Source organism: Saccopteryx leptura, chromosome 4 (genome assembly GCF_036850995.1).
Source record: "Saccopteryx leptura isolate mSacLep1 chromosome 4, mSacLep1_pri_phased_curated, whole genome shotgun sequence".
In the NCBI taxonomy this organism is placed as follows: domain Eukaryota; kingdom Metazoa; phylum Chordata; class Mammalia; order Chiroptera; family Emballonuridae; genus Saccopteryx; species Saccopteryx leptura.
In genome coordinates this window covers 166,689,967-166,716,736 of record NC_089506.1, presented here as the reverse complement: position 1 = coordinate 166,716,736, position 26,770 = coordinate 166,689,967, and the positions used below count along the sequence as shown (strand labels likewise).

At 37.3% G+C, this 26,770-nt stretch overlaps 1 protein-coding gene across 5 annotated transcripts in view; it reads right to left on the bottom strand.

Moving 5' to 3' along the window:
- Window positions 1–1,447: 1,447 nt before the first annotated feature.
- The window catches only part of FER (FER tyrosine kinase), a 460,210-nt gene continuing 434,887 nt past the window's right edge, over window positions 1,448–26,770 (bottom strand). For all 5 annotated transcript variants that reach the window (XM_066381979.1, XM_066381978.1, XM_066381980.1 and 2 more), the window contains 3 exons: window positions 18,895–19,049; window positions 5,644–5,766; window positions 1,448–4,614 (listed from right to left, as the gene is read on the bottom strand). In XM_066381979.1, coding sequence (XP_066238076.1) covers window positions 4,472–4,614; window positions 5,644–5,766; window positions 18,895–19,049 — 421 coding nt within the window. In that variant the 3' untranslated portion in view covers window positions 1,448–4,471. The remainder of the gene's footprint in view (window positions 4,615–5,643; window positions 5,767–18,894; window positions 19,050–26,770) is intronic.

Genomic DNA, 26,770 nt, shown 5'->3' with positions numbered 1-26,770 from the left:
AGGCCTTTGTACTTGCCTCAGCTCTTTGCTGACAGATACATGGGAGCCTGTGCTCATTACTTCTGCAGTTAGAGTGACTAGGGATTTGAGTAGCAGGATTTTCCCACTCCCCACGAATCTCAGTCCTTATCGGGCCGCTAAGTGAGTCTTAGTGTCTGTACTTAACAATTCAGAATTTAATCCTTGAATCATCATGAGGCAGTAGGATGGTTTCCAAGGGGTAATAAATATTTCCTTAAATTGAATTATGACTAAGATATATAGATTACACACCCTCTATATTTAGAATATGTTTTAAAGGGGAGGTCTATGGGACTGTTAGACTGTACCAATATCTCTTTCAAGTAGGTAATCTTGGTACACAAGTATTTTCTTTTGAAATAATGAATATGCAGTTCTGGATTCTTCCAAATAATATAATATTCAGACTTGATATGAAACTCATCAAAACAGAAAAATAAATAAAATATTTAATAAAAAATTTCTGGTATGTATAAGCAAATCAAAGTAATAAAAGCGGTAACAGCTTATTTTAATGCTAAACTTTCATGCTAACTTAATAGTAAAGTGGAAAAGTAATATAAACTCATTTTCATATAAAATCTTTGTTTCCATTTAATTAACACTAATACATAAAGCGAAGTGTCTTTCAATTGTCTGCCCCTTTGTTGCTCTTTTTATTTTGCATTACTCTCTGTGTTGGGTGAGAGCTCTGACCTAAACACAAAAGTCAGTCTTTACATGACTCAGAACAGTGCTTACAGACAATCAATTCTGTTGATAAGAAACATTTTAAATACCAGCTGTGTCATCAAGGAGTATATGGGGAGAAAAAAGGGCTGAGGCAAACAACCTCTTTTCAGAAAATTTCAATTAATCTCACTTCACAGGACATAAGGCCACAAAGAGTATAACTAAGTGTATGGGAAGTAAGGTTCTCAGGTACTCTCTTAGAATATCTGATGACTCACAAAAATGAATTATAAAGTAGAGGGCCTGAGATCACTCTGAGTGACATACCACCCAGACGTATATTGGTGCAGTCTAATTTTTGTGTTTATCCCACTACCAGGTCCTCAGCATGTAACATATAATTAAAACACTTTCTTCTTGACACAGTGCACACTAGACTTGTGAAGCCCTAGTTATTTTAGTGGTATTAGCCAAACATATATAAAACTATGTGGCAAAACTGAAACAGGAGGGGCACATAAACAAGAAAACCATACTGTGGTTTAAAGAACATTAAAACTATTTTACTAACTAAACATTTGTTTAAAAATAACTCTTGAATAAAAGAAAAATTGTGAAATGTGCACTGAACAATAGCTAATACAAATTTTGGCACATGGTCTATGCTGATCTACTTGTAAGATGTTTATATAATATTGTATTTGTGATGAAATGCTGAATTATGAATGAAGAACTTTCTTATATTAAATTTGGGAACATAAAAGAGATAATTATATTAGGCCTCTTACTGGGGACCCAGTGGCAAGCTGGGCTGAAATAAGCCTCTGGTCTTGAGCGTTTAGTCAAAACCTGTTAATCCTTTATTATTATTTTTCTGGAGGAGAAGGAATACGTTGGCTTTGGGAAATGAATTCAGATTACTCGAATACAAAATTAATTTTAGGTTTCACATGTTGGTAATAAATGTTAATTTGACATTAAAAGATTTCTTTCCTTGAAAAATGATGAACTAGCTAAATATTTTTCATAAAGGCTTCTTACGGATTCAAGATAGAAAATTGCAGGTGAAATTCAGACTGCCTGGGCACCCACCGCCTCCTTTGTATTCATAAATTTAAGGAATTTTGACAGGTACTGTATGGGAATGATAAATGCAACTCTTGAAAAATCCATTAACAACACAAAGATTTGCTACTTGGCTTAATTACATTCAGACCAGTGGCAATTTTGGTTACAACTGTTTTCTTACTAAACAAGTCATAGGATTTTGTGCATTTCTGATGCCTTCTTTTCCTACATCAACTTGCAAATTCAGAACATAAATGTGTGTGCTTTTTGGGTATGGATTAGCCTCCTAAAGTACATAATTCCAATAATTATCAGTGACAGAAGGAATGAATAAATTATGCTTTAAGTGCAAGAAAATTAACAGTAAAAAAAAGGTTTACATAAGTTTTTCTTGATGCATGTGCCTATGTTAGATTTAATATTCTGTACAACTGATATGATCCTGAATGACTCCCAATGAGTGATTAATCCTGAAGCACACCACTGCCTGCTCTGGGACAAAGAGTGGAATAGAATTTAAATGCTGGAGATGTCACGATGCTTTGAAAAGCTTCTTTCATTTAAGCAGAGTTATGATGTGAATTGTAAATTCTAACACACAGGATGAGTGAAATATCAATGCCATGTTCCTTCTTTAAACCAGAACGCAAAGATCAAGCTTCAGGTCTTGGTCACAAAATTATAGAGCCATTCCACCCATCATTCTCTCTCCTTGCTGGGAGTTCAGCATCGAGGCTGTTAAGTGATGGGAGGCTGTTTTTATAAACAAAAGACAGGATGGAAAGATTCACTTAGAAACACTGGCAAAGGGCGGAAAGGTCCCCCACTTATTCTTATGGTAGAAGGCTGGCCAGGGTCTGAAGACCATAGCACTTAATTTTCATTCACGAGGCTGTGTTCTGATTTACCACAGTGGATGCCATCAAAAGAAGCTTCCATTTATTTACAATATTGGACAGAAGAGAGAACTGCTGATTTAAAAAAAATTGCTATAATATTTCATATATTTTTGAGGGCAAGTTTATTATGCTTTTGTTTTAGTCTCAATGTAGTAATCATTGAATGTATAAAACTTGCAAGGAGATTGAAATGATAGACACAAGCCATTCTTTCTCTTCAGTATTATACTTTTCTGCATTTTTAGAGTCATGAGTGTGAGCTCCGTGCAATGATACTCACAGGCAGTAAACCACTGAAGAGGGCAGGAGGAATTTTCTATCCCATAAGCTCTTCCAATAAACAAAGACCAAATAGTCACTAAGGTGCTATTTCTCTGGGCACATGCCTGAGCACTTAGTAGAAGCTCCCATGCCACATTTACCCCTGAGTGTGACCGTCTCTTCCACACACATTTATCCTGAGAGGCAACTATACACAGAACATGGGCATGTCCCGGGATGCAGCTAAGGGTTAGCTCAACAGAATCCTAGGTTTAACTCCGTTACCTATTCCGACAAAGCATCTCCAGATCTGTGCTTGCACACCTGTCGGATAAGGGTACGAGGAGGAAAAGTGGAAATAGGAGTGTTGTATGGTTTTCCTCAAGTGTCCATTTGTCTTCGTAACCATTTACTCCCTTCACACCTGCCTTGCTTCCTGCTAGTGTGTATGTGCATGTGTGTACACACATGAATGTGTTTCAGAACCAGGATCGTGAAATACTGACAGCACAGTCAAGGGGTGCCAATGACGGGGGTTCAATTCTGGGTTGCCTCCGCTGAGGTGAACGCACTTCCCAAAAGTATTCTGTTGGTTCTGTGAACTTGTTGTGCTTAGTAGTTTCTCTGAAAAAATTCTTTGTTGCCATTAAGAAGGCTTTATCTATGAACTCCTGAAAAACATTTCTTAGAACCTGTTTTGTGAATTCAGACCATAAAATAGAAAGGGGATGTGTGTATGTTTATAAAGACAAAACCTGGATAAGAAGACATTCTAGGTTTTCCATCTTTTCTGATCACTACTCTAGTTGCTTTCTTTCTCCAGACCACCCTCCTGTGCAAACTTCTTGCTGTTACAGCTCTCTAAGGCAACCTTTAAAAGCTGCTGCCTCAACACTAGGAGTGTTTTGAGGATTTGAGGACATCTCATGCATGGTTTTCTGATGCCCAAACAGAGGAGAGAAAGGACAATCTTACCACTAATACAGGAATGTGACGATTCTTACACAGCACTTATTTCTGGCAATAAAGAAAAAAAAAAGCCCTAGGAGGGCCAAGTAATTCCCAATATAAAATGTTTACAAATATAATCTTGCCTTGGCAGAGCAGAACGTCATTTCAGTTGGACGGTGTCCTGAAAACAGGGCATGACCAAGGCGGCGTTTAGCACCGAGGGAGTCAGGGCCGCGGCATAGGACAGCGACCCCGGCTGGGCCAGCAGTAGAAAAGCTTAGAGAAACGTCAGTGGTCTTGGTGTGGAAAAGATCTGCTCTCCCTCACATCAGGGCCTGTGCTTTGCTATTACAGGGGCCTGAGACGGCAGGACTGCTGGGGTGAGCTACTAAAGCCCTTGCTTTGCAGGACAGACTTGTTTCTTGAATGCATTTGACTTTTTTTTTAAGTGGCACATATTAAAAAAAAAACCAGTTAATAAAAAAATAACCTTAGCAGATGGCTGCAGGTAATGTGGTATAAACTCATGTTAACGAGAAGAACAGTATTGTGGTGCTGGAGGGCGGAGTCCTGGCGGCTGTGCTGGGCGCTGTCTGTCACTATGTGGTTTTCTTCTTGATGACAGTGAGCTCTTTCTGAAGTTCACTGAACTTGGGGCGGTTTTCAGGTTTATAATCCCAACACTTCATCATAATCTTAAAGATCTCCTCTGGACAATGCTGAGGGGCTGCCATTCGGTACCCTGCAGACCCAAGGGGAGAATAGAGACTTCAGAACGGAGACAAGACAGAAATGTCCACACAGGGCACGCTGTTTGTTAATTTACTACCTTATGTTATACATGCAGTAGAAACAGAAAACCCTTATTAGGTAAACTGACTTTTTTCTACCTCCGAGGCGGAATTCAGTATTACCGAGCCATGGAATCACTCTCTAACTCACAGAACCCACTGTCCTTTTGTTGCAAAGTCTGATGTGGGTTATATCATATACAAGTGCATACCGTATTTGCTTTTAGATGTTGTGGGTGGTGTTTTTAAAAACATTATCTGTACTACCCAGGTTTTTGAAGAGGAAGCAAGGTTGAGGATTTAATAAACACTAATTCAAAAATGAGATACAGTAAATATAAGTTTATGCTGTTACAATTCAAGAAGAATCCTCTCTTTAATGCAGAGCCACTTCGGGGGTCCTGGCACTGTGCGGTGGGCGGCCTGTTCGTGCCTGCCTCAGGGAGTGAACGGTCTGTGAGAGGTAGAGGGAGGCGGAAGCTAGCGGGCCCTCCTTCGACGGCCTGCTCCTCCTAATAGCATTCTTTTTTTGGAAGCTGTCAACTATACCAATGCATGCTAGGGCGTCACCCATTCCCACTGCTGATCTGGGAACACCATAGCGTTTCTTCAGAAGTGTTAAAAAAATTCTCAAAAACGTCCTGAGGTCTAACTACGTTTCAATCTGCAGTAATACTGATGGTGTTTATGTGGCACAGAATAAAAAACAGGAGCTTGGGGAACACTATCCGGACTATTTCCCTCGAAGAGACTGAATGGCAGCCCTTCCAGAAGTCATGGGAGAAAAGCCTAGAACTGTCTTCAACGCTGATGTTTCCCCTTGCCTTTTGCTGTATAAGAGCCACAGATGTACAAACACCTCTGCTTGCTCCACACACCCAAACAGTACTCACCCTCCTCCCACTGGGAAAGCCACAGACTTGCCGTGGCACTGTCCCTGGGGCTGGATGTGGCACGGCCACTCCCTGTCTTGGGCTCACCTCTTTCCACTTGCTCCCGGGCTTGTTGATTTGTCATTCCAGGGTACGGGCAGACCCCCAAGCTGAAGGTCTCCCAGAGGAGGATGCCGAAGCTCCACACGTCACTCTCAGAACTGTATCTCCCTGGGGGCAAACGAAACCATGACCAGGTGAGTGGATAAGTAAGTGACCATTTTGGGGTACGTCGTTCTATGTTGGTCTCATAGTAACATATTTAAATTTACCAAAGGAATTGTTAAAACTAGTGATCCTATTTTCTTCACGAGTTTTACTTTCCAGGACTAGTAATATTGCCAAATAAGTAAACAGCCTTCAGGCTGTTAGTTTAACCAAATCAGCTTCCAAATCACTTTCCCCCACTAAGAACGAATATTCAGCCAGCATGCAAGCTTAAAATGAGATAGATGGTTTATATAAAAAATATATAAATTTATACACATCAATGCCTGGGAGATTAAGTAAGTTGGATTTTGGCAATTTGTCTTCTGCCTACATCATTTTCATTCTGCTAAAATTACAAACAAACTTAAAGCAATAAGGAAAGTTTCTTAACTTAATTTGTTTACTCATCACTGTTTACAGATAGTCTTCCTTGCTTAAAGGTCTCATTTTCTCCACTGATAGTTTCATTTATGGAAAATATCTTTTTGTGTGTGTTTTGAATAGCGTCGAAGTTAACAGAGCTGCTGATAAAAACTTTAAATTACATGGTGACTTGTTTTGTCAAAATCTTGGGTCACCTGTTTTACTGAGCTACATCAGCTAAGTTCTTAGGCTTTTTTTTTGCTAGTCTTCCGGAGAAGCACAGAAATAAAATAATGCCCATGCCAAGTACATTCTGCAAATGGCTGTGAAACCATGGAGGTGAAGCACAAACATTCTTTCCAATATCTAAGAGGTGAAGATTTTCAAAATTTTTCCAACATATTTGTGTTTGTTTGTCTTTTTACGTATAGGGTAAAAATGATCATAACAAAATCCCTTTTACAGTGGTATCAAAGGATTCTGAAATGATTTCATTCTAACCCCTTGTAGCTACCCACCCTGACTGCTCCTCCACTCCAGGGTTTATAAATGCCCCTTCTCTAAAGTCAAGTAGAATGGTCTTTTCACTTTCTTGAAAAATGTACAATGAGAACCAAAGGATGCCTACACCATGGTAACTGCTCCCTTTTGGAGTGTGGGGTGTGCTTACTGATCATCATCTCCAGCTGTGTAAATTAGCGTCCTTCTTAGTAGAGTCATTATGGACATTCACTAGGATATTTAGTAGGAAAATTACTTTTCTTGTCTTCATGTCAACTCTTTTTCATGTTTGGCACCCAATAATTTAACATTTTTCATGAAAGTCATTCAATGGCTATAGTTAAAACTAATTCTTCAAGAAAGTACAAAGAATACAGAGTCGAATACCTTCTTTTTGTAAGATAATACCTGATATTTGGGCAGATAACAAGAAAGGCATGTTTTATATAAACCAACACTCCAGAACTGAAAGTTTATAATTCTATAACCTTGATCTTTGAACCTAGCTTTGATCATTTTAATAATTTACATACTTATGTTATTAAGGTATGATTGATTTATAACATTAGTTTCAGGTATACAACATAATGATATGTTTATATATTGTAAAATAATCACCACAATAATTCTAGTTAACATCCGTCACCACACATAGCAATATTTTTTTCTTTGATGAGAACTTTTAAGATCTACTCTCTTAGGAACTTTCGATACGCTATACAATATTAACTGTAGTCACCATGCTGTACAAAATATCCAAATGATTTATTTATTTTATAACTGGGAGTTTGTACCCTTGACCCATTTTATCCATTTCGTCCATCCTGAAACCCCACGTAAGGCAACCACGAGTCTCTTCTCAGTATCGATGAACTTGGTGTGTGTGTGTGTGTACTTTTTAAGATTCCACATATAAGGGAAAGTCACTGGTATTTGTTGCCTTCTGTCTGATTTAGGCACTGAAGTTCTATCCATGCTGTCAGATAATGTATATTTTCACATTTTCTTAATCTAGTCATGTACCGATGAACACTCAGGTTGTTGCCATATCTTGGCTATTGTAAATAATACTACAGTGAACACAGGGGTGATTGTATCTCTTCAAAATAGTGATTGTCTTCAGATATATGCCCAGAAGTAAAATTGACGGATTATATATATTGTACTTCTATATTTAATATTTTGACAAACCTCCATACTGTTTTCTAACAATGCTGTACCAATTTACATTACACCCAAAGTGCACAGGGTCCCCTTTTCTCCACATCCCCAGCATCGTTTGTTAGCTCTTGTCTTTTTGATAGTAGCCATTCTAACAGATGTGAGGTAACATTGCGGTTTTAATTTTATTTCCTTAATGATCAATGGCATTGAGAATCTTTTCATGTACCTATTGGCTGCCTGTATACCTTCTTTAGTAAAATGTTGATTCAAATCTTCTGCCCATTTTCTAATCTAATTTTTTGTTTTTGTTTTTCTATTGGGTTGTATAAGTTATTTACATATTTTAGATATTAACCCACTATCAAATACATAATTAGCGAGTATTTTCTCCTACTCAGTAGGTTGTTGTATCATTCTGTTGATGGTTTCCTTTGCTCTGCATAAGCTTTTTAACTTGAGGTACTCATACTTATTTATATTTGTTTTTGGTGCCAGGCCAAAATATCATTGCCACAACTGATGTAAAAATATTGCCTATATTTTCTTCTTACATACAAGTTTTTTTTGTTGTTTGTTTGTTTTTTTACAGGGACAGAGAGAGGGATAGACAGACAGGAACGGAGAGAAATGAGAAGCATCAATCTTCAGTTTTTCGTTGCGACACGTTAGTTGTTCATTGATTGCTTTCTCATATGTGCCTTGATTGCAGGCCTTCAGCAGACCAAGTAACCCCTTGCTCAAGCCAGCGACCTTGGGTCCAAGCTGGTGAGGTTTTTGCTCAAGCCAGATGAGCCCGCGCTCAAGCTGGAGACCTCTGGGTCTTGAACCTGGGTCCTTTCGCATCCCAGTGTGATGCTCTATCCACTGCGCCACTGCCCGGTCAGGCCTTACATACACGTTTTCAATCCATCTTGAGTTATTTTTTGTGTATGGTGTAAGACAGTGGTCCAGTTTCTTTCATCTGGCTGTCCAGTTTTCCCAACGTTACTTGTTGAAAAGGCAGTTATTTCCCTATTGTATATTGGCTTCTGCTGCCATACATTAATCAACCATGTTGGCATGGGTTTATTTTTGTTTATTTCTGGGCAGCCTATTCTGTTCCATTAATCTATATGTCTGTTTTTATGCATCACACCATATTGTTTTGATTACTATAGTTTTGTAGTATAGTTTGACATCAGGGAATGTGATGCCTCCTGTTTTGTTCTTTTTAAAGGTTGTTTTGGCTTTTCAGGACCTTTTGTGGTGCTATACAAATTTTAAATTTTTTTTCTCTGCTTCTGTCAGAAATGCCATTGAAATTTTGATGTGGATTGCATTGAATCTGTAGATTGGTCATTTTGACAATACTAATTCCTCCAATACATGATCTTTCCATTTATTTTCATCTTCTTTAATTTTTTCATCAATGTTATATAGTTTTAAGTGTGTAGGTCTTTCAACTCTTTGGTTAGATTTATTCCTAGGTATTTTATTCTTTTCGATGCCATTGTAAATGAGATTTTATTTTTCTTTCTGATAGTTCATTATTTTTTATTTTCTTTAGTGGATTTAATCTCATTTTATTTCTAGGCAAACATGGTGATTCCACAATGGCCCACCTTATTATTATTATTTTAAATTAATTTTTATTGTGTTAACATGGATTCAAGTGTCCCACTCAATATAACACCATCACCTCCACCCCCATGACCCCCATTACATCCCTTTGCTCCCCTCCCCCTAACTCCCTCCCTCTTCCCTCTGGGATTGGCTGTCCTGTTGTCTATATCTATGTGTTATGTATATATCATTTTATTAACCCCTTCAACTTCTCTGATCCCATCCTCTCATCCCCCTTCCCTCTAACAGCTGTCCCTCTGCTCTCTGTGGCCCCTCTCTGCCTCTATTCTGTTCCTTGGTTCACTTTGTTCATTGGTTTCCACATATGAGTGAGGTCATATGATATTTGTCTTTCTGTGCCTGGCTTATTTCACTTAGCATAATAATCTCCAGGTCCATCTGTGTTCATGTTAGTGTATAGAAATGCAATCTGTTTTTGTGTATTGGTTTTGTATCCTGCAACTTTACTGAACTCATTGATTAGTTTTAACAGTTTCCTGGTGAGGTCTTTAGGGATATAAGGTTTGTATACAGTGTATCCGTAAAGTCATGGTGCACTTTTGACAGGTCACAGGAGAGCAACAAAAGACGATAGAAATGTGAAATCCGCACCAAATAAAAGGAAAACTCTCCCAGTTTCATACCTATTCAGTGCAGTTCGATGTGGGTTCATGCACAGATTTTTTAGGGCTCCTTAGGTAGCTATCCCGTATAGTCTCTACAGACTCGTCACTGACTGATGTCTACCAGAACAGGATTTCTCCACCAAACTGCCGGTTTCTTTCAACTGCTTATCCCACCAAGTAATGTTATTCCTATGTGGTGACACTTCGTTATAAACGCGCTGATATTCATGTTGCACTTTGGTCACGGATTCGAATTTAGCGAGCCACAGAACACACTGAACTTTCCTCTGTACCGTCCACATCTCAACTGGCATGGCCATGGGCTGCTCCGCTGTATACACGGTGTTACATCATCATCTGCACATGCGCACATGCTGCCACATCATCCTGGGAGAAACTGGGAAGGTTTTCCTTTTATTTGATGCAGATTTCACATTTCTACCGTCTTTTGTTGCTTTCCTGTGACCAGTCAAAAGTGCACCATGACTTTACAGACACACTGTATATAGTATCACCATGTTATATGCAAATAGTCACAATTTTACCTCTTTCTGATTTTGTTGCTTTTTATTTCTTTGCCTTGCCTAACTGCCAGGGCAAGGACTTCCAATACTGTTACATAAATGTAGTAACAGTGGACATCTATTTTTTTTGTTCCTGATTTCAGAGAAAAAGCTTTCAGCTTTTCATCAGTGAATATGACATTAGTAGTGCGTTTGTCATAACTGACCTTTATTATGTGGAGGTAAGTTTTCTCTATATGACCTTGAGAGTTTTTATCATAAATAGAGATGTTGAACTTATCAAAAGCTTTTTCTGCATCTATTGAGAAAATCATATGAATTCTGTCCTCTGTTTTGTAAATGTGGTGAACTAGAATGACTGATTCGTGGATGTTTAAACCATTGTTCTATCCCTGAATTAATCATGGTATATGATTCTTTTAATGTATTATTGAGTTTGGTTTGCTAATATTTTGTTGAGAATTTTTGCATTTATGTTTCTCAGAGATAATGGCCTGTAATTTTCTTTCCTTGTGGCATTCTGTCTATATTTGGTATCAAAATAATGCTGGCCTTGAAAAATGAATTTGAAAGTGTTCCCTCCTCTTCTATTCTTTGAAAAAGTTTGAGAAATATTGGTATTAATTCTTCTTTGAATTCCCTAGTAAAGTTATCTGATCCTGGACATTTGTTTTTTGAGAAATTTTTTGGTTATTTGTAAAATTAAATCAGTAATGGTATGTTCAAATCTTCTAATTCTTCAGGATTCAGTCTTGGTAAGTTCTATGTTTCTAGGAATTATTAAGACTAAACCAGAAAGAAATAGAATCTGAACTAATCAATTGTTAGCAATAAAACTAACGCAGTAATAACAAAATTCCCAACAAACAAAAGCCGATCTCCAGGGGGTTCACAGGTCAACTCTACTGAACATTTGAAGAAGAACCAGTACCTATCCTTCTCTAGGTATTAAAAATAACTGAAAAGAAAAAAACAATTCCAATTTTTTTCAGTGAGGCCAGCCTAACCTCGAGACCACAACCAGATAAAGACACTGCAAAGAAAGAGAATTGAACATAGATGCTAACATACTCAACAAAGTGAGTAAATACCTCAACTTCATAAACACTAACAATGACAAGTCCACAGCTAACAACATACTCAATGGTGAACACTGAAAGCTTTTCTTCTAAGATCAAGAACAAGACAAGAATGCCTACTCTTGCCACTGTTATTCAGTATAGTATTGCAAATCCTAGCCACAGCATCAGACAAGAAATAAAAGGCATTCCAATTGGAAAGGAGGAAGCAAAACTGTCACTATTTGCAGATGACATAAAACTATGTACAGAAAACCCTAAAGAATCCACCAAAAATTAATAGAATTATGAAAAAATTCAGTAAAGAACAAGATACAAAATTAATTTACAAAAGCCAGTTATGTTTCTATAGTACTAATAAAGAACAATGAGAAGGAGAGATTAAGAAAATAATCCTATTTTCAATCACATCAGAATATAAAAAATACCTAAGAATACATTTAACTGAGAGGTGAAACACCTGTACTCTGAAGAGGACACACAGGGAAGGGTCTATACCCATACTCACGATTGGAACATTTGGTATCATTAAAATGACAATATTGGCCCTGGCTGGCTGGCTCAGTGGTAGAGGGTCGGCCTGGCGTGCAGGAGTCCCGGGTTCAATTCCCAGCCAGGGCACACAGGAGAAGCACCCATCTGCTTCTTCACCCCTCCCCCTCTCCTTCCTCTCTGTCTCTCTCTTCCCCTCCCGCAGCCGAGGCTCCATTGGAGCAAAGATGGCCCGGGCGCTGGGGATGGCTCTGTGGCCTCTGCCTCAGGCGCTAGAATGGCTCTGGATGCAACTGAGCGATGCCCCAGAGGGACAGAGCATGGCCCCCTGGTGGGCATGCCGGGTAGATCCCGGTCGGGTGCATGCGGGAATCTGTCTGATTGCCTCCCTGTTTCCAGCTTCGAAAAAATGCAAAAAAAAAAAAAAAAAAAAGACAGTATTACCCAAAGCAATCCAGATTCAATGCAATCCCTATCAAAATACCAATGACATTCTTCTCAGAACTAGAAAAAATAATCCTAAAATTATATGGGACCACCAAAGACCCCAAATAAGCAATTTTGAGAAAGAAAACAAAGTTGGAAGTACCACGTGCCCTAATTTAAAACTATACTACAAGACTATACTAATCAAAACAGTATGGCAGTGGCACAAAAACAGAAACATAGATTAATGGAACAGAATAGAATAGAGAGCCCAGAAATAAACCCTCACTTATATGGTCAACTAGTCTATGGCAAAGGAGGCAAGAATACACAGCGGAGTAATGATAGTCTCTTCAACAAGCAGTGTTGGGAAAACTGGACCACTCTCTTATACCATATATGAAAATAAACTTAAAATGTATTAAAGACTTAAATGTAAGACCTGAACCCATAAAACTTGTAGATGAAAACATAGGTGGTTATCTAACATCAGTCTCAGTAATGTCTTTTTAGATACATCCTCTTGAGCAAGGAAAAAAAAAAAAAGAAAGAAAAAAAACCCAAACAGGACTTCATCAAACCAAAACGCTTCTGTAACCTCATACAACTCAATAACAAAAATATAAAAAAGCTGATAAAAAATGCACAGGGAGATGAAAAGGCATTTTGCTGAAGACATAATATAAACACTAATTCAAAAAGATATATGCATCCCTACATTCACTGCAATATTATTTAAAATAGCAAAGACATGGAAGCAAACTAGGTGTTCATCAATAGATGAATGGATAAAGACGTGATGTGTGTGTGTGTGTGCGCGTGCATGCAATGGAATATCAGGCTGCAATAAAAAAGAACAAAATCTTGCCCTTTTCAACAACATGGATGGACCTAGATATGATAAGTTAAATGAGTCAGAGAAAGACAAATACTGTATGGTTTTACTTGTTATGTGGAATCTAAAAATAAATAAATAAGCCAAACAAAAACAGACATACAGAATTGGAGATTAAATTGATGGTTATCAGAAGGGAGGGGTTAGGGGAATTGATAAAAGAAAACAGAGTCAATAACAGGGTGATAGGTTATTAGAATTAGTGGGGTGATCACACTGAAGGTATAAAAATATCAAATCACTATATTTTACACCTAAAACTAATATAACTAACATTGCCTAACAACTACACTTAAAAATTTTAAAAATATAATGCTTTAGGCCTGGCTGTTAGAGATATCTAGAATTAGAATTTTGATTTCTAACTACTTTGTAAGCTTGAAATTCAACTAAAATACTTTTATCGAAAGGCAGAATTTTACTTGGCATAATTGCTTAAAAGTAAAAGGAGTTATAAAGGCAATATAATGTAGAACATATAACAAACAGGTGAGAACAAAGTCTAGAGATCTGGATTTTACTGGTAAGCCTGTAGGGTCTCCCGAGTCCAGTTCCAGCTCCCTTATAGAATTGCTGTAAGAATCAATAAGAAGGTGCTTGATAGGCCCGGGACAGGTAGCTCAGTTGTTTGGGGCATCATCCCAACATGCTGAGGTTGTGGGTTTGATCCCCAGTCAGGGTACATACAAGAATCAACCAGTGATGGCATAAATAAGTAAAACAATAAATCGATGTTTCTCTCTCTCCAAAAATCAATGAATAAAAAATAATTTAAAAAAACCCAAACCTCTGTGTAAATACAAGGTTCACAATCCTATCTTTTATCCTGTGACAGATCTTAGGAACATAGCCTTAGAGTAATAACCACCACCACCCCTGAGAAGAATTACTATGGAAACTAGGAGAGCTGCTTTCTCTAGATACGAGGATTAATGCAATAATAGAATTAGTTTGTGATCACTTGGAAGCTCACAAAAGCTTCTCTTGGTAGTACATGGGAAGACAAAGGGTGAGTCCAATTATCTGTGGAATGTTAACTTCAAAACCTTTATTATTGGCAACTAGAACAGCTTTATCAATTTCTTATAATGACAGCTACCTACAATTGTGTATTCCATAGTATACAAAATACAAAACACACTCTAGTTTCTAAATATGCCCCAACTGAGTTCCAAACCAATTGCATTCCACAACTATATCTGGAAAACATCTGTTGATTCCTCAAAAAGTTAAACATAGAATTACCATATGCTTCCTACTGTTTACTTAGAATAATTGAAAACAACTACTCAAACAAATCCTTGTACACAGATGTTCATAGTAGTGTTATTCACAATAGCCAAAAGGTAAAAACTGCTGAGATACACATCAGTGGATGAATAGCTAAACAAACATACAATGGAATATTAATCAGCTATGAAAAGAAATGAAGTAATAATACGTATTACAATTTGGATGAACCTTGAAAACATTATGCTAAATGAAAAACAGCCACACACAAAAGGTCACATATTGTATGATTCCATTTCTATGAAATATGCAAAATAGATAAATTCACAGCATCAAAAAGCAGATGTGTGGTTGCCAGTGGCTAGGGAGAGGAAGGAATGGGAGTAACTCTTTAATAGGTACAGGTTTTATTTTGGAGTGATAAAAATGTTTTGGAACTATAGTAAACGCCACTGAACTACTCACTTTATAATAGTTAATTTTGTTACATGAGTTTCACTTCAGTTTTAAAAAGAGCTTTGACTTTAATTTAGGCATTTGATTCAGACATTTATAAATGCCTTATTTTCACTTAAAATGGACAAAAAATCATTTTGATATTTTAATTCAAAACATAGTACACCCATTCATCAACCCATGGTTCATATACTGCTTCCCTTAATGAAAATGCAATTTCTAATTTCACTTAAAGCACAATCTGTTTTCAAAATTCTTGAGCTGTTACCCATCTTGTTATGGCCCATTTCATCCCAACCACAGATAACGCGAGCTATATTTATTTTCAATTATGATGACACATAAAATTTCAAGTGAAAAAAAGATCACTGCTGTTTTAAAATGTAATTCCCACCTGTTTTTCCACAAGATTTACACAAGTTACAGAGACTGAGATGCTAAGAAACCATGACAATTTTCAGAGTGAGAAACTACAGAATTGATTGGCTTATTACTTTAGGAACCTAACATTAGATGAGGTTACTGAACCAATGGTAAGAAATGGTCCAAAGCCACAGCAACACTTACTCTGTATAATCTGACTCCTAACATAAAAATCAGGTAGGGAGTGATGTCAAACTCATGGCAGAGTGAGAAAACCTCTTGGTCTCCCCCCTTGAAGTTACCAGTTGGACAACTACAATTCAACTAAGGATTCCCTGCTCAACACACAAACACATCTGAGAGATGTGCTCATTGAGACACCTGGAGGTGGGTGTACTAAAGCAAGCAGGGGAGTCAGGAAGGGGAAGGACAGTGAGGAGAACAGCAGATGTAGTCTGAAGCTCCATGCCGCTCCAGGGAGTTCAGCTGCAGTGGAGGGTCAGGCTGCAACCCCCCCTCGAAGGGCAGAGGCCGCATTAGGGCCTGAGTGGCCAGTGCACATTGAGGCTGAGCCCAGGGACAAGGGTGGAGAAACAGTCAAGCAGCCACAATCATCAGGGGAAAAAATACAAAGCCACACATGCATGGATCTGCCCATTTCATCATATCAATAGATGCCAAAGAAGGCATTTGACAAGATACCATATCCATTTATGAGTAAAACACACGATAAAGTTGGTATAGAAGGAAAGGACCTCGACATAATAAAGGCCACAAAGGCTAATATTATACTCAATGCTGAAAACAAAAACCTCTTAAGCTAAGATCAGGAACAAGACAAGGCTGCCCATTCTTGTCACTGTTATTCAACATAGTACTGGAAGGCCGACTTAGAGCAATCAGGCCAGACAAAAGGAATCTAAATCAGGAAGGAAGAAGTACAACTCACATTTTGCAGATGACATGATACTATATATAGGAAACCCCAAAGATTTCACGAAAAACTATTAGAAACAATAAACAAATACAGTCAAATTAACAGTACAAAACCAATGTACAAAAATTCATTGTGTTCCTATATACTAACAATGAAATAAAATAAATGAAAAAATAATTTCAACTGCAAGTACAACAAAAAGGATAAAGTAAAATAAACTTAGCAAATGAAGTGAAGGACCTTTACACTGAAAACTGTTGTTAGAAATGGAAGAAAACACATAGAAATGGAAAGATGTTCTGTGTACATGCATTGGAAGAATCAACCTAGTTAAAATGGCCAGATTACTTAAAAAATATACAGATTCAATGCAAATCTCATCAAAACTCCAATGGCATTTTTTGAAAAAATAGAACAAAAAAATCATCAAAGTTGTATGGCATCTCAGAAGACCCAGAATAGCCCAAGTAATCCTGATGAAAAAAAGAACAAAAGCAAAGGTATCATACACCCTGACTTCAAACTATCCTACAAAGCTACAATAATCAACACAAAAATAAGGTATTGGAAGAAAAACAGACATGCAGACCAATGGAACGGACTGAGAGCCCAGGAAAAAACCCACATATAAATGGGCAACTAATTTTCAACAAAGGAGCCAAAATCCTATGGTAGAGAAAGGAAAGCCTCTTCAATAAATGCTTTTGGGAAAACTGGAAAGCCACATACATAAGAATTAAACTAGACTGCTATCTGATGCCATACATAAAAATTTACTCAAAATGAATTAAAAACTTATATATAAGATTAAAACAATAAGATACATAGAAGAAAACATACCAAACTTGACTGGGGGTGGTGAGCACACAATGCAATATACAGATGATGTACTATAGAATTGTACACTTGAAACCTATATAATTTTAGCAACCAATGTTACCCCAATAAATGCAATAAAAAATAAAAAAATAAACTTATGGATCTTGGTTTTAGAGAGGATTTTGTGAACTTGACTCCAAAGGCAAGGGAAGTAAAAACAAAAAAATAAATGAATAAGACTACATCAAACTATAAAGCTTCTGCACAGTGAGAGAAACCAACAAAACAAAAAGGCAGCTGTCTAAAGAGGAGTAGATATTTGCAATTAATACCTCTGATAAGGGCCTAATATCCAAAGTACATAAAGAACTCATACAACTCAACAACAAAGAATCCAAAAAATCCAATTAATAAATGGGCAGAGGATCTGAATAGTTTCCCCAAGAAGATATACAAATGACCAACAGAATATGAAAAGATGAAGTCACTAGCAATAGGGCCATCCAAATCAAAGTCAGAATGAGATACCACCTCATGCCTGCTAAAAAAAATTAACAAGTACTGGCAAGGATGTAGAAAAAAGGAACCCTGTACACTGCTGGTGGGAATGTAAATTGGTTCAGCCTCTACGGAAAACAGTACGTATAAGGTTTCCTCAAAAAATTAATAGGCCTATCAGATGACCCAGAAATCCTCTGGGTGCCCCTATGCTCACTCCAGTATTATTTACAGTAGCCAAGACATGGAAACAACGTAAGTGTCCTTTGTTAGATGACTAGATAAAGAAGCTATAGTACATATATACTATGGGATACTACACAGCCATAAAAGCCTTTGTGACAATATGGATTGATCTTGAGAGTATCATGCTAAGTGAAATGAGACAGAAAAGGACAAGAACCATGACTTCATATGTGGGATACAAAACAGAAAGTTACAAACAAGTAAAACAAACAAACTCATAGACACAGACAACAGTACGGGGGTTACCTGAAGGAAAACGGGGTGGCGGAAGGATGAACATGTAAAAGGGTCAAATATATGGTGTTGGAGGAGGACTTGACTTTGGGTGGTGAGCACAGAATGCAATACAGTATATTGTATTATAAAGATAATGTATTATAAAGTTGTACGCTTGAAACTTACATAATCTCATTAACCAATGTCACCCCGATAAATTTGTATTTAAAAAATTTAAAAAATCATTTTTTTTGCATAAAAAGGAACTCTCAGGTTTAAAAGTGCTTGTAAGTGTATCCCTCTTTATTTTTATTTTTATTTTTTTATTTATTCATTTTAGAGAGGAGAGAGAGAGAAGGGGGGAGGAGCTGGAAGCATCAACTCCCATATGTGCCTTGACCAGGTAAGCCCAGGGTTTCGAACCGGCGACCTCAGCATTTCCAGGTCGACGCTTTATCCACTGCGCCACCACAGGTCAGACTGTATCCCTTTTTAAATCTAGCAATCTTACATATAGAAAACCGATCAACGAATTAAGTTGTTTCTCATTTTTAAGTGCAAGGTACAAAGATTTATATATCTTTCTAACTTGGGCTCTGCTGTACCCCTCTAACTTGGACTCTATTTTTACCACACATGAGTTCAGTCTTACCATAATTAAGAGCTTCTGGTGCTGTCCATTTAATGGGAATCTGCTTTAAGCCAGACGATGAATATACTCCACCATCCTCTTGGCGAGACATTCCAAAGTCACTGATTTTCAGAACATTATTTTCACCTACTAGGCAGTTTCTTGCAGCAAGGTCCCTAAGTTACAAGACACAGAAAACACCTATTAAAACAAATTGAAGGCCACTTTTCACATGTATAACTTCTCCACTTTGCATTTTTACATTTGCAATGTATTTATGAGATTAAGAATGCTTGTGATTTACCAGTCTTTCCTATCTTTTCTGTCACAGGTAAAAATCATTCATGCGAACATTTGCATATGGAACAGACCACATGCTAGTTTTCCAGGCACCACATATATTTCCATAAACACTGATTCTATGGTTAAGAGAATATTACAGAAGAGAGGTCAAGCAAACTTGGCATTCTCTCTCCTTTGATTGGCTTTCCTACAGCAGCACTGTCCAACAGAACTTTCTGGGATGATGGAAAGTTCTCCATCTGTGCTGTGCTGTTCAGTAGGTAGCCATTATCCACGTGTGACTATGACCCCTTGCAATGTGGACAGTGTGATCGAGAAACTGAATGTTTTATTTATATTTTGTTTATATAAATAGCTGAATGCTACTAGCAGTTACTGAGTAGTAGTCTGCAGTGTAATCCGGAGCAGTGTTTTTCATCTGCCAATCCACAGATTGCTGCTGGTCTGCCAGAAACTGCGTGCCATTCCATGAAAGCACTAACCAGTCTGATGTTGTATGAAGATTACAGACCCAATGATCTTAGTCAAATTTGCTTATGCTCAGGGTGATTGCCACTTACTAGTCTATATCATTGATGAAAATATTATTGAGTTTGTCTTAGATATCTTGGAACGTGTAGGCTCGTTTGAACAATCTTTTGCACTATGCAGATCATTTACAAATTATGTGCAATAGACAAAAAGCATTAGGAGAAACTTATATAGTATTCAATGTATCAGATACATGCAGTTTGGAAATTAAGCACCAGCTTATACCACGTGGCACTATTATGTGCTGTAAGATAAAACTTTATTTGTTGTGTGTTTCCGTGTCTATCTAGCTAGTCCACTGGTCCCCAAGTGTAAAAAGATTGAAAACCACTGATCTAGAGCTTCCCAACATTTTTTCTATTGCATTTGGGTCAGACAGAACTCTACATGGTGTTCTGGCCCTGTCCCTCCCAATTCTTTTTGTTCCACCCTCTCCATAATTTGCTATATTCCAGACATACTGAGCTTCTTATTGTTTCCCAATGCAGGAAAATTTCCATACACATGACAGGCCTATTTCCACTGTAGGGCCATTCTAGTTAGCTGTTCCTTTTGTCTGGAGTGCACTCTTAGACTTTGCATAGCTGATTCCTCTTCATTCATTCTTAGCTCAAATGCCCTCTCAGAGACATCTGCCCTGACCACCCTTATTTGATAGAGAAGACAACAGTGAACAGACCAAGTCCCTACTTTTATTCTAGTGGGGAAAACATTCAATAATCAAATTCAAACACACACACACACACACACACACACAGACACTATGCTACTATTTGGAGAATGGACTGGTGTAACCAGAGAGCCCAGTTAGGACACAATTTCAGGAGTCAAGGAGAGGCGACCATAGCCTGCACCAAGATGACAGTGGTGAAGCTGGTCATAAGCTTTCAGATTCAGGATATATTTTGAAAGTACTATCAATAGGATTTGCTGGTAGAATAAATGTGGAGTAGGAGAGAAAAAGAGTCATGATGACCCTAAGATATTTTGGTTTAAGCAACTGGAAGAATGGAGTTGACATTTATTGAAATCAGGAAGACTAGGGCAGGACCAGATTCACAGAGTGTAGCAGAACCAACCAGTTGTCTCCTAGTGCCCAGTTCCTACTCCTTTTTAGTAAAATAATCCTGATTTTAGCTGGATATATGGAGATCCAGATAAAAACTGATATACTTCCTAACCTCTCCTGTAGCTAGATGTAGCTGTAATCTAAGCTCCGGTCAATGAGATGTAAGCAGAAGAGTTGTCTATAATTCCTAGGAAGTTTTCTTCTTAAACGAAAGGGGAAATACCATTACATTTCTCCCTCTTGCTAACACAAAAAGGAAGCATACAAAGTTGGAAAAGCATCAAGAGATGAGGAGCCTGGGTCTCTGATGAGTATGACTGTCATACATTCTCTAATGTATTTCTGGAGTTATTTTTTTAGTGCCTGAGAGAAATTTCTGTCATTCAAGCAATTTTTGCTTCTTAGTTATTTTCTTTGGGAGTGTGTGTGTATTTTATCTTATGCAGTAAAAGCTAACCCAATTTGGGGATGAGTAGTTTTGGACATGTTGAGTTTGAGACGTCAATTAGACATCCAAGTGGAGATCTGAGTAGACAGTTGGGTATATTAGTCTAGAGTTCTAAGGGGTGTTTGCTTTTAGATGGTATTTGAAGCTATGGGGTTGGAGAATGTTTTAACCTGGAAAGTGAGCATAGAGAAGAAAAAGAAGGTGTTCAAGCACTAAGCCCTAAGGTACTCCATCATTTAGAGGAGGATTGAAGGAGACTGAAAAGGAGCAGGAAGCGAAGCATGGAAAAAACCAGAGAGAAGGTGGTGGTCCTAGAAGCCAATGAGGAAAGCTTTTCAAGAAGACACAGCAAGCAACACTGTCAATTACTCCTGAGAAGACAAAGATGAGGGCTACGAATTGGCCATTAGATTTGGCAATATGGAATTTAATGAGACACTGATGAGAGAAATTTCAGTGGAGTGAACACAAAAGTATAATTGGAGGGTTTTCCAAAGAGAATAAGAAAAAGAAGTAGAAATATTGAGTTTAGATACTGGAATAAACTTGCTATAAAGGGGTATAGAGAATGGGGTGGTCACTACAAGAGGGTTTTAGATCAAAGGAGTCCCCCCACCCCAAACATGGGGGCTATTACGTGTATATATGTTGATGGTAATATTGTACAGAAGATAAGACTAATGCAGGAGGGGAAGGTGACAAGTGCTAGTGTGAAGCCCTTGAGAATGTAAGAGGTGATAGGGATGGGATCCATCGATGCTCTTCAGAGTGGATTCCCAGCAGTCAGAGAGTACTTGAAACATTGTAGGTCCTCAATAAATATTTTTTTGAATGAATCTATACATACCATCTTATCCTAAGATTGATCTCTGCCAAAGGCAGGTTGTCTATTAATGCTTTTTCCTTTTTAATTCATTTTTCTTAACTGAGAAACAATCAACTAGTTTCTCTTTCAACTTAGACAGTTTTATGAATTTATCTTTGAAATGCATCTCTAAATACCAAACATGACTCAAGATGTCCAAAAAATTAAAGCCTAATTTATATGACTGATCTTGTAATATTGGCAGTAATTTGAGCAATTGACTGAACCTCATTGTTGATTGTCTGCTAATACAAACACTTCAACAACCACAGAGGAATATATAAGAGGACTTAAAGCCTAAAAAATATAATATTCATAATACCAAGGGCACAATTAAAAATTGCTGAACACACAAAGAATGAGAAAAAAGTTAATTCTAAACAGAAAAGCAAGCAACAAATGCCAATATCATGATAATTAGATATATAGTAGCTATTACTATGCCATGAAATAAAGGAAAACATACTTAATATAAATGGAAAAGCAGATATTCTCAGTAGAGAAATAAAAATTATAAGAACATTATAGAAATTTTAAATCTTAAAAATAAAATATCTGAAATTTAAAGAAATCACTGCATAGGCTTGGTAGCATACTGGTGATGACAGAGAAAATACTCAGTAAACTTGAAGATATAGCATATAAAATATCCAAGCTAACAAAACAAAGAATAATAGAAAATTTTGAATAAAACCCAGTGAATATCAAAAGATAAAAAAATACATGTTATTGGAGTCCCAGAATTAGAGGAACAAGAGACTATGGCATAAAATCTGTTTGAAGAAGTAATGACTATGACCAAAAAAAATTCCCTAATTTAGTTGAAAGAAAAGAAGAACACACTTATATATATCATAATCAAGCTCTGATATCTAAGGAATAGAAATAATTGTAAAAGCAGATAGAGAAAAATGACCCTTATATACAGAGAATGATTCCAGTAATCATAGATTACTTTTAAACAATGATGGTGAGGGAGAAGATAGTAAAATAACATCTTTCATTAAGATGGCAATTCTTCCCAAATTGATTGGTTGATTTAATGTACTCTCAAACAAAATTCTAGAAGAGGTCTTTGTCAACCCATAATTCTATAGCCAACAAAAATATCCTACAGGAATAGAACAAAAACACTGCCAGATAAAAGAAAACTAAGAAAATTCATTGACAACAGACCTACTGTACCAGAAATGCTAAAAGTATTTTGGGCTGGAGGGAAATGATACCAGAAAGAAATTGGAAACATCAGGATAGAAGGAAGCATGACAAGAATGATAAATATTAGGGGTAAATATATAACATTTTTTCCTCTTAAGTTCTTTAAATATGGCTGAATATGAAAAATGAATATTATATAGTACTATCTGGTCCAGTTTCCAATGTATGTAAATGTTATACATATGACAGCTACCATATAAAGGTATTTATTGTATGTGGGCAAAGGGTCCTACATGGTTGAAAGTTTTCTACATTTTTATATAAAACAGTACAATGTTTAAATAGTCTTTGGAAAGTTATGTATATGTATTACAATCTGTAGAGCAACTATTAAAAAATGATGTAAAGAGATAGCCAAAAAAGAGATAAAATAAAATGGAATGCTAAAAAATATAAAAACATCAGATAGTTAATATAAAATATTTAAAATATCACTATCAAGAATGAAAAGGGTCATTGCTGCTCATTCTAGACATTGAAAGGATAATAATATAATAAAAAGTTAAAAAAAGTATGCTTGTATGCTAGCAGAAACAATTGGAAAAGAAAGTACCGTATTTCCCCATGTATAAGATGCACTTTTTCTCCTAAAAAATTTGGAATCTAAAAGCAGGGTGCGCCATATACAGTAATACATTATGTAATACATTCTTTTCCAAATTTTGGGCCCCAAAATTAGGGTGCGTCTTATACATGGGATTGTCTTATACATTGGGAAATACGGTATATTCCATTTACTATAATGCCAATAAAACAAATAGATAAATTAAGTCCAGCAAAAGACAACCAAATATATATTTTACACTTACACCTGTAAAACTTGACTGAGAAAAAGTAACAAATAAATGGAAGATATTCCATGCTCAGGAAGTGGAAGACAATGTTAATGGCTATTCTTCTCAAGTTAACCTACAGATTTAATGCACTCCCAATCATTATTCTACCAGATGATTCTGTAAAATTAAACAAACTGATTTTAAAATGGATTTGGAAAAGTTAAGGCTCTAGAATAATCAAAATAATTTTAAGAAATACAAAGTTGAAGGACCTAACCTGATTTAACATCCCGATAAAGCTATTGTTTTTTTTTAAAATTTTTTTGTATTTTTCTGAAGTTGGAAATGGGGAGGCAGTCAGACAGGCTCCCGCATGCACCCAACCAGGATCCACCTGGGTGTGATGCTCCGCCCATCTGGGGCATTGCTCTGTTGCAACCAGAGCCATTCTAGCACCTGAGGTGGAGGCCATGGAGCCATCCTCAGCGCCCGGGCCAACTTTGTTCCAATGGAGACTTGGCTGCGGGAGGGGAAGAGAGAGACAGAGAGGAAGGAGAGGGGGAGGGGTGGAGAAGCAGATGGGCGCTTCTCCTGTGTGTCCTGGCCGGAAATCGAGCCCGGGACTTCTGCATGCCAGGCCGACACTCTACCACTGAGCCAACAGGCCAGGGCCAAAGCTATTGTTATTAATGAAGCTCAGTAAAAGGCAAAAAGATATAGCTTGATAGAAGAGAATAAAGGGTCCAGAAACAGACCCACAGATATATGGTCCGCTGATTTTTGAAAGAGGTACTATGGTGCCCCAGTCCTAGTTGCTGGGCCACTGACTCCTTCATGGAGTCAAGTGCAATTACTTTTGGTCAGAATGAGCTTTTATTCACTGCAGCATTTAGTCAGCTACAGGCTTTCCATGTTACTGCTTTCCTCAGAATAACTCCTATGCTTTACAGAGACAAACACTTCCATTGTCATTACTATCTTCACTGTACCACCAGAGTAGAGGTTTGTCCTCTGTAATGAGGATTATCTTTCTGTGAGTGACCAATCTAAAACCAATTTAGAGATACCTTCAATTCAATGTAAATAATAGTTCAATAATACAGAAAATTTTACTTTGGGTTGCATTAAGTTCAAGGGAATGGGAATGGTATCTTTATGGCATAATCTATTAATTAAAATAAAGCCTAGGACTTCAGGCAGTAAGTATACACTGCATATTCACTGTTTGCCTAATATTCTAATAAGCATTAATGGAGATAGGAAAAACAGATCTGATCTCTGGTCTGAGAAGCTGACAATCTAATTTGGGAGGTCAGGCTGACACAACATCTTTTCCCCCTTTTTCCTTCTTCATTCCTTCCTGTATTAAGCTTACTAGTGCCCATTTTGAGTCAGAGACAGACTCTCTGGTGCTCCCTGCCTCTTGACACATGAAACTGCTGGAAAACAAGCCAGTGGGAGCCAGAGTGTTACAGACTGCGAATCCTACAGGAATTCAGAGCTGAGAAATCTCATAATAGGCTGGCGCAGTCATTCGCAGGATGTATCAGACACAGCTACATATATCTTACCACACGCGGAGCAACAGAACAGCAAACACTACGACTGCCAAAAGGATATGGAAATGTCCTACTTATGTCTGCCGAATAATCTTATTTGAAGGTTCAAAGTCAAACATCTGAGTGTGTACCAGAAGTGTCTTACAAGTCATATATAACACGAGACAGGCTAATTAAGGATGAAATGAGAACATAGAGCAGTTACAGGAAATCCAACGCCAGCAGGCAGTGGAGATGAGCACTTTCTTTGCTATCTGGAAAGCACAACAGTGGGCATCTTGTTTGGTGGTGATGCTACCTCTCAGAGAAAATGCGATGGTAACCTAGGAGCAACCAGGCGCTGAGCCGCGCTCCTCTTTGCCAGGCCGCTTTATCCCAAGTATCAGTTACTACTTGCGGCTATGATTCCACAGTCAGGATTTATCCCTTCCATAGGAAAGGAGTGAGAGAAATATTTGTGGTTTTTCTTAGGGGGTGGGGTGATACAAAAACTATTCTTACTAGGTCTGGACAATAACCACAAATAACCATCAACATTTAGGAGGAGAAAACCTCTTTAAGGTTTCTTCATTCTGATTAAAACACGGCATACAACCAACAACCCAGGGGCTGGGGAATAAGTGAAGCCTACTTCATTTGTCTTACTAAGTTCTGATCAAAAGAGAAGTATCATATCTTATTATATATATTTTGAGAGTTGCAAGCATATTCTGGGGCCATTATAGAGTAGTGGTTAAAGACACCAAGTTTGAAGCATTACATCATATACTAGCTCTTGGAACTTTAGAATTTTACTTTTTTATTTACTCTTAACCTCAGTTTTTTCATCTGTAAAATGGGGATGATAATATCAACCTTCATATGGTTGTTGTGAGAATTAAAAAAAACCCAACTCTGTAGCTCAGTAATTGGAAAATAGTGGATGCTCAATAAATGTTAACCACACACCAATAAAAAACTGCACATTTATCACAGCAAAACTTAAATTTTAGCCACAGAAACTATATATTGTAATCATTCTCTTTTCCCTCTTTTAATTAGAATGAACCATTTGACAGTTTTTTTCTTTATATGAATATAAGAGCCATTCTATTTAGTTCTAATAACAACAGCTAAGATTATGTAGCA